The 14,052-nt window shown below is 40.0% G+C and overlaps 1 protein-coding gene across 4 annotated transcripts in view; it reads left to right on the plus strand.

Annotated features, from left to right (window-relative positions):
- LOC149817294 (ran-binding protein M homolog) overlaps nucleotides 1-14,052 on the plus strand; it is a 58,332-nt gene that overhangs the window by 10,570 nt on the left and 33,710 nt on the right. For 3 of the 4 annotated variants that reach the window (XM_089988092.1, XM_089988095.1, XM_089988093.1), the window contains exons 3-5: nucleotides 994-1,140; nucleotides 1,739-1,825; nucleotides 9,484-9,529. In XM_089988092.1, the coding sequence (XP_089844218.1) occupies nucleotides 994-1,140; nucleotides 1,739-1,825; nucleotides 9,484-9,529 (280 nt within the window). Of the gene's footprint in view, nucleotides 1-977; nucleotides 1,141-1,738; nucleotides 1,826-9,483; nucleotides 9,530-14,052 lie in introns of all 4 variants that reach the window. The other variant, XM_089988094.1, reaches the window with a different exon arrangement.

The raw sequence follows: 14,052 nt of genomic DNA on the forward strand, positions 1-14,052 counted from the left end.
ACAACAACAAACAACAACAACTACGCCTTCATCCCAAAACAATTGGGGTCAACGATATGAACCAAAAAAGAAATTCATTTTGGGTCTTCCACATGAATCCTTTTCCTCCAATCATTTCTATCCAATGCTATGTCCTCGGTGAGGTTCAAAGCATTCATATCCTTTCCTATCATCTCCATCCAAGTCTTCCTAGGCCTACCCCGACCTCTTTTAACTAATAATTTTTTAGTAGAAATATATATTTTGTAATATATTTCTAAAAATTATTTGTTTTATTTTTATTCTTTTTGACTAGTCAACATAGAGTTTACTAGATTTGAATTAGCCATTGGAGCTAGTCCAACGGCTACAAATGCCGTTGAACTAGTTCCAATGACTCTTTTGAGCCTTCTCTATTGTATATAAAAGGGGGGTGAACCCCCTCATTCAATGTATGCTTTTCTTGCATATTTGGTTATTAGTAAATTAATATTTTTTACATTTGTGTGCCTTCTTGTGTGTGCCCTTTGTTGGTTTTGCGAGTGTTCCCTTAGAGGCCACTTTTGTGCTTGTCCGTTTAGATCCTTGGTGAGCAAACGTTTAGATCCTTGGTGGACACTTTGTTCATGATTGAAGGCCCTTGATTCATTACAGTACTAACACACACATCTGAATAAGAATGGTTTGCAGTTGGTTTAGAAGATGGTGCCTAGCTGCAGTGGGAACAAAAGTACCAGTGGTGGATGGCATGAGTTCTTTTTCACGTTAATGTTTCTTCTCTCTCTCTCTCTCTGTCTATTTTCTTTTTCTGAATATATCCATGTTTAACATTAATTCTGGCGTAATCCTTAATTAAATGCCTTTTTACGGATCCACACTTTTTTTTGATGGGTAGCATGCCGAACTTTGTTATTTCTTCTCCATCTATGCTTCATTAGTTTTTTTCCTTTTATTTTGTTGTGTTATGTCCTTTTGGTTCATATGAGATATTTTTATAGTTCTCATTTTTGGCAGTTGGGAGGCTGGTAGCTGTGGATACCATGGGGATGATGGCTTGCTTTACCATGGACAAGGGAGGGGAGAAAACTTTGGCCCAACATTTTCGACTGGTGATACAGTTGGTGGTGGCATAAACTATGCTTCACATGAACTGTTTTTCACGTATGGGAGTTCCCTATTTCTCCAACTGATTGTTTTAATTTCTAGGCCTTTTTGTTAACTAGATGCTAACACGTAGAATCAATTCTAAATGATTTTTTCATATTTTTCTATGCAAAATTAGTTGCTTTCTGAGTTTGTCAAGGTGTAACTTCATTATTCATCTGTTCCATTATATTGCATGGTTATTTTTCTGATAGCCTAGCATTTTGAATTTCATAACTCTTCTTATTTCTTCTATGCAACTTAGTTGCTTCCTGAGTTTGTCAAGGTGTAACTTCATTATTCACCTGTGCCATTATATTTCTAAGTGATTTTTCTGATAGCCTAGCATTTTTAGTTTCACCACTCTTCTTATCAAATTTTTTCATGCAAAATTAATTGTTTTCTGAGTTTATCAATGGCTATCTTTATTATTCACATTTTCCATTATATTTCAACTTTGTTTTTCCAATATCCTAGCATTTTTAATTTTTTATCTCTTCCCACTGATATGTGTCTGGAAATTGGTTACCTAGAATTTATTCTATCGACACAATCATCATTGTCATCATTGTTGATTTGCCAGTTACAAACTTATATTGTCACATATGATATGCAGCAAAAATGGAAAACTGGTTGGATCAGTCTATGAGAATATAAAGGGCCCTTTGTTTCCAACAATTGGTGTTCACAGTCCGCATGAAAAGTATGTTTAGCCTACATCCATCTCTTGAATTTATTGAAGATTTCTTGTAAATTTTCTGTCAGTGACCTTGTTTGCAGTTTTGTATGCGGTTTATAGTTGTGATTACTAGTCATTCAAGGGGATATCTGTATTTGGAGCAAATGGAAAAGTCTTCCTCTGCCTTTTCCTTCAAGACTTTTTAATCTTGAAGGTTCATGTTATCTGATTTGTGCTTAACATCCTTTCATTGTCACCGAACAATCTAAACTGCATTATCAAATGTGGTGTTTAAGGAATTGGTTGACTGGAGGAATTTATTTATGAGATCCAAGTACAGCGTTGCATGAAGCAATCACTTGGTAGGAAGGGTTAACTGGGTTTTCCAGGAAAACCATGCTGCCTGACTCTTCTTGAAACATGTTGGACACCTGCCCATAGTGGTGGCATGGAAATGAAGCCCATCTCCTCAAGGAGAATTTCTGGATTATATGTATAGGAAAGCCTTTAATAAAAGAGAACCCTTGAGTAGAGAATCCTTGGAGGATGGTGAAGTCATCTTGCAAGCAAATGTCTTGTGTACACTGGAGTTTGAACTACTAAAATTTTGTTTTGGCAGATTTAATTGCTTTATATACCTCTTTGCTTGGATAATGTGAAAGTGTGATGGACAAATAAACAAATTCTGATTGCAAGCTGGTCTTGAGGTGATTGGAATAATGAAATGAAAATCTAGTCATGGTGGGTTGTGGAAACTTGAGCATCTATTTATTTTGAGGGGAACAGAATACTTCAAAGTTGAGGAGCCATGAGTGTACAAGGTTAGTGGGGATTGGGCCAAGTATCCAATGGCCTTTTGTGTACCCATGCCAGAATGGGCTGGTTTGGGCATCATCTTGATTGAACTGGGCCATGGCCTGGCCTCTTGTGAAAGCAGGTTTTCAGGTCGGGCAAAGTTTCTATAGCAGTGGAGTCTACCGTGGTCCAACTCCATCCCAGATTTGTGCCTCACATGAACAGGGCATGTTCTGAGGCCTGGAGTGATAAGAACTGTGCAGGCTTAGTTAGTTCGGACCCTCCTCTAGGTTCAATTAGGCTCCTGAGGTTCTAACCGATACCCAGCCCAAGCCCAGCCAACACCCAATCTTTCTTTCCGTATCCATATCCATATCCAGAATAGTAAGAGAGTTTGCATCTTTATCTAATCCAAACAAGGACTTAAATTTGAGTGGTTCCTGTGATAGAAGTATCATTATTATGTTTCTGTTAATGTCTCATGGCATGGTCGTTTCTAGGACTTTGCCAGCAAATGCTTGGCAACCTGATGCGGTTTAACTAATTTTCTTGTTAAAAGTTTTCTTTCATATTTCAAACAAGGGGGCTTTGCATCTGAGATATGTTGCAAAGATATGGGCGGCTGTAACAGTACAAACATGTATCGTCAATGGTTTGCATATGGCAAAAGACTTCTTTATTGTATCTGTTATTCTGATTTTTAAGCAGATATTGAGGAGATAAATACTAAAAAATAGTGTTGAAATGAAAGTGTTCATCAAGAGAACAAGCTTTTAATCAACGGTGGGGGGGGGGCTCCATCTGGTAGGAGCAGTTTGTGCAAGTCACCATGTATGGGATGTTGCAAGTTTAAACCCCACCGGTATATGGGTGGTTGAATAACTGCCTGATAGTTTGAACAGGCCTCTGGCTTGTTTGGGTTGGCTAAAAAAACTGTTTGTAAAAGGGAGGGGGCCCTAATTCCCCCAGTTCTGTTATGGACAAAAAAGAGAACAAGCTTTTAAACAAGTAAATGCAATAGAGTTTCCGAATGTACCAAAAACCTTTGAACATGCAATAACCATGAATCTGTCTAGGAAGGGCTGGAATGACTGTAATGCCTTAAAAGAGTGAAGGAGCAATTGTATTCTTCTCATTGTGTGAATAGGATATCTGATGGACCATTTTACTATATGAGTAGTGTTGAAAGTAAGGTGAGATGCACAACAACCAAGGTAGAGAGAGAGAGAGAAAGATAGAGAGAGAGACGGCTGGAGAATAATCTAACTTCATCTATTCAATTAGGGCTACTCTCTATATTAAATAGAGATAGTCCAAAGAACACAATTACACCCAGGTCCCTCATTAAAGAATAAGATTCAAATAACCTCTAGTTTAGAAAAACTTATTTACTAAAAACATCATAAAAACATCTTAGTCTCAACACTCCCCCTCAAGCTGAAGCATATATATCAATCATGCTCAGCTTGTCACAACACTTTGAGAAATTTGGTCTCGCCAGGGCTTTGGTAAAAACATAAGCTATTTGATCTTCAGAAGATACATGATCGTTGCAGATATACCCAGCCTGAACCAAGTCGCGAATATAGTGACAGTCAACTTCAATATGTTTAGTCCTTTCATGAAATACTGGATTGTTGGCAATATATGTAGAAGCCCTATTGTCACACATCATCAACATAGGTAGGGACACTTTCTCCTGAAGCTCGGTCAAGACTGATTTTACCCACATAATCTCAGCTGCAGTCTGGGCCATTGCTCGGTATTCAGATTCAACACTCGACCTGGCTACAACGGTTTGTTTATTACTCCTCCAGGTAACAAGATTTCCTCCCACAAACACACAAAATCTAGATGTTGACTTCCTATCTTCAACAGATCCTGCATAATCCGCGTCAGTGTAAGCAACAACGTCCAAAGATGGATTTCGTTTAAACAACAGACCTTTACCAGGAGATTCCTTTAAGTACCGAATAACCATCATAACTGCATCCCAGTGAACTTTTGTAGGTTTGTCCATGAACTGACTGATTTTACTCACAGCTAATGAAATGTCAAGTCTAGTAACAGTCACATATAGTAACTTACCCACCAAGGATCTAAAGCTGGCACTGTCCATAACTCAGACTTCTCATCGAACATGTGAGTTTTGGGATCCATTGGAATATTAGCTGGCTTGGCTCCTAGCATTCCAGTCTCTTTTAATAAGTCCAACACATACTTTCTTTGAGACAACACTAAGCCCTCTTTGTTTCTTGCAACTTCGATACCCAGAAAATATCGTAGGTGACCAAGATCTTTAGTAACAAAGTGTTTCTGAAGATGATCTTTTGTGGCAGAAATATCTTGGGCACTGTTCCCTGTTAATATGATGTCATCGACATATACCACCATAACAACAATTCCTGCACTGGTTTTCTTGATGAACAAGGAGTGATATGAAGCGGACCTGACAAAGCCAAAACTCGACATTACCTCAAATAATTTGTGAAACCATGCCCTTGGACTCTGCTTCAGGCCATAAATAGCCTTCTTCAACTTGCACACCTTCTTACACTCCCCCTGAACCTCGAAGCCTGGGGGTTGTTGCATGTAGACAATTTCATGTAAATCCCCATATAAAAAGGCATTCTTGACATCCAACTGAAACAAGGGCCATCCATGGTGCACAACAACAGAAAGAACAAGACGAATAGTGCCAAGACGAGCAACTGGGGAGAAAGTTTCAAAAAAGTCAACACCATAAGTCTGAGTATACCCTTTTGTAACCAACCGGGCTTTGTACCGTTCAATTGACCCATCCGAGTTATATTTAATGGTATATACTCACTTGCAACCAACAATATCTGCATCAGTTGGAGAATCCACCAAATCCCAAGTGCCCCTAGAACATAGGGCATCCATTTCATCCTTCATAGCCTGCATCCATTTGGGGTCGAATAGAGCCTGACTGTGATGAAGCGGAACAGAGGAGGCAGACAAAGCCGAGATAAAATTCTTCATAGAAGCCCCAAGATTAACTTCAGAAACAAACTGAGAAATGGGATGAAGGGTGCACTGTCTTTTCCCTTTTCGCAGAGCAATAGGAAGATCCTCATCAACAGCAGAAACTTCAGTATGCTCAAAGATACTAACTTCAGGAGAAGGAGATAATGGGGGCATGGAGGTAGGTGGTAACCTGTGAGTATACACTATAGGAGGGTTTCTGTATCGAGACTCCCCAGAGGATGGAGCCACAGGCTTTGGAGTGAACGACTCTAAAGGAAAAGGGGGAATTGGCAGAGGAAAAACATCACCCTGACTATCTTGTAACCTTGGAGTAGTACTCGAAAAATAAGGAATAGACTCAAAGAAGGTAACATCTGCACTGACATACTCTTTATGAGATATAGGGTCATAGCAACGATATCCTTTTTGGTTCTTAGGATACCCAAGGAAAACACATTTAATAGACTGAGCAACAAGTTTATCTCGATCAGGACCCAGCTTATGCACAAAACACACATCCAAAGACTTTAGGGGGGATAGGAAAGAGAGGAGCCTCTGGATGAAGAATTTGAATTGAGATCTGGTCTTCTACAGAACTTGACGACATGCGATTTATAAGAAACCCGGCTGTCAAAACCGCATCGCCCCAATATGTAGCAGGCATATTGGATTGAATCATAAGGCACCGAGCAACATTAAGGATTTGTCTATGTTTCCTCTCAGCCACCCCCATTTTGCTGGGAGGCATGGGGACATGTAAATTGAGGTTGAATCCCATTAACATAGTAGAATTGAAGTAAGTCTTTGGATTTGAACTCAAGAGCGTTATCAGTGCGAACAATTTTAACACATGTCAAATTGAGTTTTATCTCTGCAATTAAAGATTTAAGAATGACAGGACCTTGAGACCGATCTTTTAACAGGAACACCCACGATAGTCTCGAGAAGTCATCAACAATAACTAGATAATAACGACATTGAGACCTATTCAGAATCCTACTCGGACCCCACACATCTACATGAAGAAGATCAAACAATCCTTGACTTGATGGACTCTGACTGGAGGGAAAAGAACTTCGACAATGTTTTCCCAATTGACATGTTTCACACTGAAGAGAAATTGAGGGAGGTATATGAGGAATGTGTCACTGGAAGGTGACCCAAACGATGATGCCACAAAAGAGGACTTGAGGATGATGTAACAACAGAATTGGCCGAAACCTCTGGTTGGTGTAGGTAATACTGACCACCTTCCTCATAGCCACCACCAATCCTTCTCCCCGTCAGCAAGTCCTGAAAGGTGCATCCCGTAGGATAAAAAATCACTCTACAATTCAACTCTTTTGTCAATCGACTGACGGATAATGAATTTTGTGGAAACGAAGGAGCATGAAGAACATGCGACAATTGAAGAGTAGGGGTAATAGACATGTTTCCTTGCCCTACAATTGGGGAAGAGCTACCATCAGCAAGACGTACCCCTTTTTGACCTGTCACAGATTTTAAACTCACAAAGTTGCTCGAGTTTCCGCACAAGTGACCAGAGGCTCCAGAATCAATGACCCACCTACCACCTTGAGTAGATAGGCCATCACCTGCCGAGCACACAACCTCCGCAACAGAAGGCTTCAAATTGGATGATCGTAAAGCAATGAGCTCGTCATATTCAGCCCTGCTAAGAGTTACACAATCATTGGAGGAATCTGCATCTGATTTAACCACTTGAGCCATAATATAAACTAATGAGCTTGATTCACAAAATGCAGGAGCAACCACACGCACATACCCACAATCAACAACAAGCCCGACTATATCAAGTTTTGACTTCACCAATGAAATATGAGAAACACGACCTTCGCCTGTTCAGATCCAAACTTTAAATATAATTTTAAAGAAACTTGACCAAAACTTTCCACCTCAACCAAGGATGACTATAGGTTGTAAATCAAGATCACATATCCAACACGACTTAGAATGTGTTACCATCACACATCCGCCACTACGACAAACAGTAGCAGGTGCTCAACACAGAATCTCACTTCAAAAGACAAGGTTCCCACGAACAGAATATTTTTCACATGCTGTTTTCAAACATCAACTGAGTCAAAAGGATCACGACACAACACCCAGCTGCTTGCTAAATAAAATCTGAGCACAACCAGCGATAACATGAGCAGAAACAAAATAATTTTCCCTGTGCAATTTCACGACTGCTTTTCTGATCAGTTTCACGACTGCTTTTTCTGATCAGCAGCAGCCTCAACGCAATACAGTCACAGCACCAGCACACACGACCTGTGCAGAAGGTTCCCTCCTGCTTCACCCTTCACGACTGCATCATCCACGACCTCGACAGGCTGAATACCACGACTACAATAGGCTGTCTACTACGACTATACATCCACCACTATAGAGATGCATATCATAACTAAGATAGAGATGCATACCTCGACTGCACATCCACCACGAATATGCCTCTGATTCATGCTAGAAACTGGAGTCACTCGAACTTGGAGCAGGGCACGAGATCACGCTCCCAAGGACAATGGATCAGATCTCTGCTGTATCTGATTCTTCACAACCTTTAACAGAACCGACCCCCACTTGATTTGATTTCGCGACTTCTCTGCATCAGATCTTCACTCGATCTGAACTTCTCCACCATCCACACGTCAAAGATAATTTGTTTTGAAGCCCGCAACATCCAATCAATTTGCAACGATCAGATTTTTTTTATGTAAAAATCTGCGTCGACAACACAGAGAATCAAATTAGACCAGCGGCATCACACGACCCACGATCTGAGTGCTTCCACGATCAGCCACGATCTGAGTGCTTCCACGATCAGCCACTTTCCACGTTTCACGACACATGATGCAGCTTGCTGCAGTTTTCCACGATCAGCCACATCAGCATTACACGACCCACGATCAGCAACTGTATCCCAGGAGGGGACGCGGCTCTGATACCATGTTGAACGTAAGGTGAGATGCACAACAACCAAGGTAGAGAGAGAGAGAGAGAGAGAGAGAGAGAGAGAGAGAGAGAGAGAGAGAGAGAGAGAGACGGCTGGAGAATAATCTAACTTCATCTATTCAATTAGGGCTACTCTCTATATTAAATAGAGATAGTCCAAAGAACACAATTACACCCAGGTCCCTCATTAAAGAATAAGATTCAAATAACCTCTAGTTTAGAAAAACTTATTTACTAAAAACATCATAAAAACATCTTAGTCTCAACAAGTAGAGCATACAGATAGAAATGTGAATAATGTATGATATCGGAAAAGATATGGATTATTCACCTGCATCAAATTAGAGTAGTTTGATTTTTATAATGAGATTTACTTCCGAACTAACAAGAGTTGGTTACTTAGTTATGATTTAGATGTACTGATCCATGTAATGATGTGAGTAAGGCACACAATATAACATATTGCTTTGATTTTGTTATATGTACTCAAGCTGCAACTCCTCAATCTAATATTTTCCTGGTTCCTTGTCAACAGTTCTCTTTCCTCCCCTACCTGACTCAACCCCAACTGTGTGTAAACATATGGAAGAAATGGAAGAGTAAGCCTATTCTATGACACATTAAAACATTAACTAAAGATCTAAAACAGTAGAAATGAACACTTAATGTGGAAAAGATAAAAGCAGCATGGGGCTGCAAGTGTTACAACACTAAATTTTTCTGTTCTATTGTAAGCCGCTGCCAGTTCTTGTCTATTGTGTAGGTTCATATTGTATGCATAATGTAATCTTGATGCAGAAATCTTCGCCGCGCTCTATTTTATTATGCTTATGATAGTCCATGTCAGTAGATGCATACTCTGTAATGTCAACATTACTGGGGATCTGATATTCATAGATTGTTTTGTTGATGTCATTGTTCAGGGTGGATGTCAATTTTGGACAGAGACCATTTGTATTTGATATTGAGGTTAGTTTTGTTTATGAGATTGACTGCTTTGCATTTATCAATTAATATTTTTGTCATGTTCCCAGGGCAAAGAATTCTGTTCGTTCTGTATTATGTTTCTCATGGAATTCTCTCAAAATTTTGAGTTTGCATTAATGACCTTGATGAATGTTGACTGCATATCCTACCAGATTTTCTTATGGGTAACGATTATTTTAGTTTCTTTGTTTTCTTACAAACTGAAGCATGTTGATATTCTTTATTTGCTCCTTTTGTATGACTTGAGTTTGCTCAATGAAAGTGAACAAGTATTTTTTAGTGAAGGTAAAGTTTGACAACCATATTTTGGATTTGTAGTTTGCAAAGTTGACTGTTGAGTTGAGTCAACTGGTTATCACAGAAACTTGTGAATAAATTTACTTAATATATCTTGGAAATAACGTTGGCTGTAATATCTACGAATTTTAAGGTTTTGGGTTTGGGATCCGTTACCCGGATCCAAAAGGATATATAATAAAAGTTTTGGGTAAATTGGGTTTGGGCCCACATTGGAGCCAAATGGACCCAGCTAGTGGATCCGACAGTTCAATGCCGACCCGGATCCACTTGGATCCCTCATTTTAGGCTGACCCGGATCCATATTTTTAAACATACGGATCCAGATCACTTGGATCCAGGGTCGCGGGACCCGAAGCCGGACCCAACACATTAATAAGAAGCCGATTACAAGAATCGTGCCTAGGGCACGATTCTTGCAGAGCGTCAAGAAGGAGGGGGTTGGAGTGCGCCGCTGGAAGGGCGGTGTGCTCCTGCCTTTTTGGGGGTCTCCCTCTTCAAACAGAGGTATCAAATCCCTCTTCACCCATCTCTCACTCTCCTCTGTCTCTCCTCTCTCTCGTTCGCTTTCCCTCTCTGTCTTCTCTCCTTTTTCCTTCCCCTCTCTGCTGCATCGTCGACGCCGTTCAGGGGAGCTGTCGTCGCCTCCTCCCTCACCTCCCTCTCGGTCTTGAAGCTGGGTCATCGGAGCCGGCAGAGTTCTCCTCTCACGGCAGCAACCACCTTCTCCTCGTTGGAACAGGTAGGAACCCTGTATTCTCTCTTTCAGGCGTAGCATGGATCTCGTATGGAGTGTAGGTTGTCTGAAAATCCCACATTAATGGATTTGGGGATTTCGATGGTCATAAAAAAAAAACCCAAACCGAACTGGACATTGGGGTTTCAGCAACATCTCTGAGTAGCCTCTTTTCATTTTCTCGGATTTGCTAACCCCAGTTTTTGGGGGTTTCCTATTATGGAGTGTGATAAACCCAGATTTGGATAAGGGTTCGATTCTTGATGTTGGGTGACCAGAATCAGGGTTTTCCATCTAAAAAAAAAAGACTCAGGCAGGTGAGTGAAGGTTTCCGGCAAAAGCATTTCGATGTAATATCTACGAATTTTAAGGTTTTGGGTTCGGGATTCGTTACCCGGATCCAAAAGGATATATAGTAAAAGTTTTGGGTAAATTGGGTTTGGGCCCACATTGGAGCCAAATGGACCCAGCCAGTGGATCTGACAGTTCAATGCCGACTCGGATCCACTTGGATCCCTCATTTTAGGCTGACCCAGATCCATATTTTTAAACATACGGATCTAGATCACTTGGATCCAGCGTCGCAGGTCGCGGGACTCAGACCCGACACATTAATAAGAAGTCGATTACAAGAATCGTGCCTAGGGCACGATTCTTGCAGAGCATCAAGAAGGAGGGGGTCAGAGGGTGCCGCTGGGAGGGCGGTGTGCTCCTGCCTTTTCGGGGGTCTCCCTCTTCAAACAGAGGTATCAAATCCCTCTTCCCCCATCTCTCACTCTCCTTTGCCTCTCCTCTCTTTCGTTCTCTTTCCCTCTTTGTCTTCTCTCCTTTTTCCTTCCCCTCTCTGTTGCATGATGCATCATCAACGCTGTTCAGGAGAGTCGTCGTCGCCTCCTCCCTCGCCTCCCTCTCGGTCTTGAAGTTGGGTCATCAAAGCTGGCAATCCTCTCCTCTCACGGCAACAACCACCTTCTCCTCGCCGGAACAGGTAGGAACCTTGTATTATCTCTTTCGGGCGTAGCATGAATAAAAACAATGCAATATACGTTCTGAGATATCTCATCTTGAGTATGAGAATATTAGAGAACCGATCTTGGGGAGGCTGTGAGGATACAAAAACTCTGTGTGCTGTAATTTTGTTCGCTGAACCCGATATTGAGGTTCCTTCTCCTGGCCACAGTTTTAGGGAGAGTCGATCACTTTACCTGGCGGTGGTGTGTTGGTCACAACTGTGAGTTTGTTTTTGTACAAAGGAAACAACACTTGTGGGCGTGAGGTGTCCCTTGTGTCCCCGACATTAAATGTGGAAGTCTAATGTTCCGAAGGTGATTCGGTCGAGGGCTAAGTTGGAACCCAGTAATAAAATACAAATTGTGTGCTAAGCTACCCTGGGAACCTACTTGTCCTCGGGGATTGTACCTGTTTGGTGTATCCGCGGACAACGGTAATTAAAAAGAAGAACTTAAATTGTATGCATTTAATAGGGCATGCATATTCATGCTATGCATTAGAACATGCATATGTTATCTGTTCCTTTAATTGTTATATGATTGATGGATGCGTGATGTTTAACTTCTAATGCATGTTAAATACCCTGTTTTACTTGAATTGTAATTCATGGTAATGATTAATGTTATTTTATGCCTAATAGATGCACCATGTGGTAAAAATGCTTACCTGAATTATGTAATTGTCATAATTGCATTCTTCTGAATCATTGTATGAATTCGTATATGTGGTTATGAGATATTTAAATGATTGCTATTGATGTTATTTGCCAGTTAGCTTCTGATAAATTATTGATTGTTGTAGCGTAGTCCTTTACTTATTCTTGTATGGGTTGAAAATCACATTCGGCACCCACATCAATACTTGACACATGATATACCTGAAAGAAGAATTACAGTAATTCCTACTTAGACAGTTGTAGTCTAATTCCTATAAATTTTCAGGTGGAGAGTAGAAGTTATGAGCGACTGCGGGATGAGGCTTCGATCGAGATTTTTGGATTTACTGTTCTAGGGATAGTGTGAGAAACTCTGATGTTATTATTCATTAATAATGAAATAAATGTTTTGGTTTGCGTCCCCTGTAATGTTTAACCCTATGGTATGACTTGTTTCCGCTGTATTGAAAAAAAAAATTTCTCAAAATTTGGGTTAAGATTTTGGGGCATTACATTGGCACTTTCTCAAAGTGGGATGATTCAACTGGAAGTGATGGAGCTACCTATAACTTATGTTTGATTGACCATTATTGTGTTCCACTTGAAGTTTAGGTGGTTGGATATGGGCTTGATAATTTGATATGGACTTGGTTTCTTTAATTCTTACCTAGGCCACTATACTCAGTCTTGAATAATAACATTGACTTTGAATCATCCAACTGTGGTAGCATGTTACTATGATGTGTTCAATGCTGTGAGATAGGTACAAGCATGGGTACGAGGCTTGGCATGTGTCTGAAGGGTACAATACCAAAATTTCTATAAAGATGGGTATGGCCGTATGGGTATACAATCAGGCAATTGGGCTACATCTTACAAAATTCCTAGGAAATGATAGACTGTGAATCGTGAACTAAAAGTCTAAAACCTGTCAAGGATATATGGTGAACTAACAATTAATAATCAACAAATATGTGGTTAACTTGGACATTTCTGATTTCACATATTGACTGCAAGTTGACTGGATGATAGAATGGATAAAAGGGTTGATTCAGATCCAAAACCTGCTTGACCCATACCCAGAAGTGCTTTGTGCCAGTAGCCGTGTTGACGTATTATGATATGGGTAATGGAGCCTAGTAGAAATACCCAAGGTTGTAAGTAGCGTATGGTTACCCATATCGGTCGGGCCAATAGTAACAACGTATTGTATCGTAAATGTATCATAAATTTTTAATAAAAAAATCCAAAAAAATCCAAAAATTCAGAAATATTTAGTAACAATTCTAAAAAATAAAATCACATATGAAACATTTATGTCTCTATGAGCCATATAAGACATCATCAAACATCAACTAATATAGAATCATAGATAATATTGCATGCATATCTCTCAAGAACAATGCAAAATATTAAATATCTTGCAATTAAGAACATGCCACAAGACGCATACTTTAATATTACATAAACAAAAATATTATGACAACAATGGTTGCACTCAATTTTCAATCGATTTTCACTCATTACTTGAGTGCTCCATTGCCATGCCGGATCATCTTATGTCATCTTTGTTGGAGGAGTGTGAAGCCTGATTTCTACCTTGATATAAATCTTTGATTTTCACGGATCCAACTTTGCGGTAAGTTGGCGGGGGATAGCCCCCCTCGAGGTGAATTTTTTTTGGAGAATAGCTTTGTAATTTTACTCATAATAAAGATTTTTACCTTAACCCATTTTCTTGAGTAAATAATTTGTGGAAATGCATTTTTTTTACGTTAACCCACTTCTTTGGGTAAAAAAAAAGAA

The sequence above is a fragment of the Nuphar pumila genome, chromosome 14, assembly GCF_984573655.1.
Source record: "Nuphar pumila chromosome 14, dmNupPumi1.hap1.1, whole genome shotgun sequence".
Classification (NCBI taxonomy): Eukaryota; Viridiplantae; Streptophyta; class Magnoliopsida; order Nymphaeales; family Nymphaeaceae; genus Nuphar; species Nuphar pumila.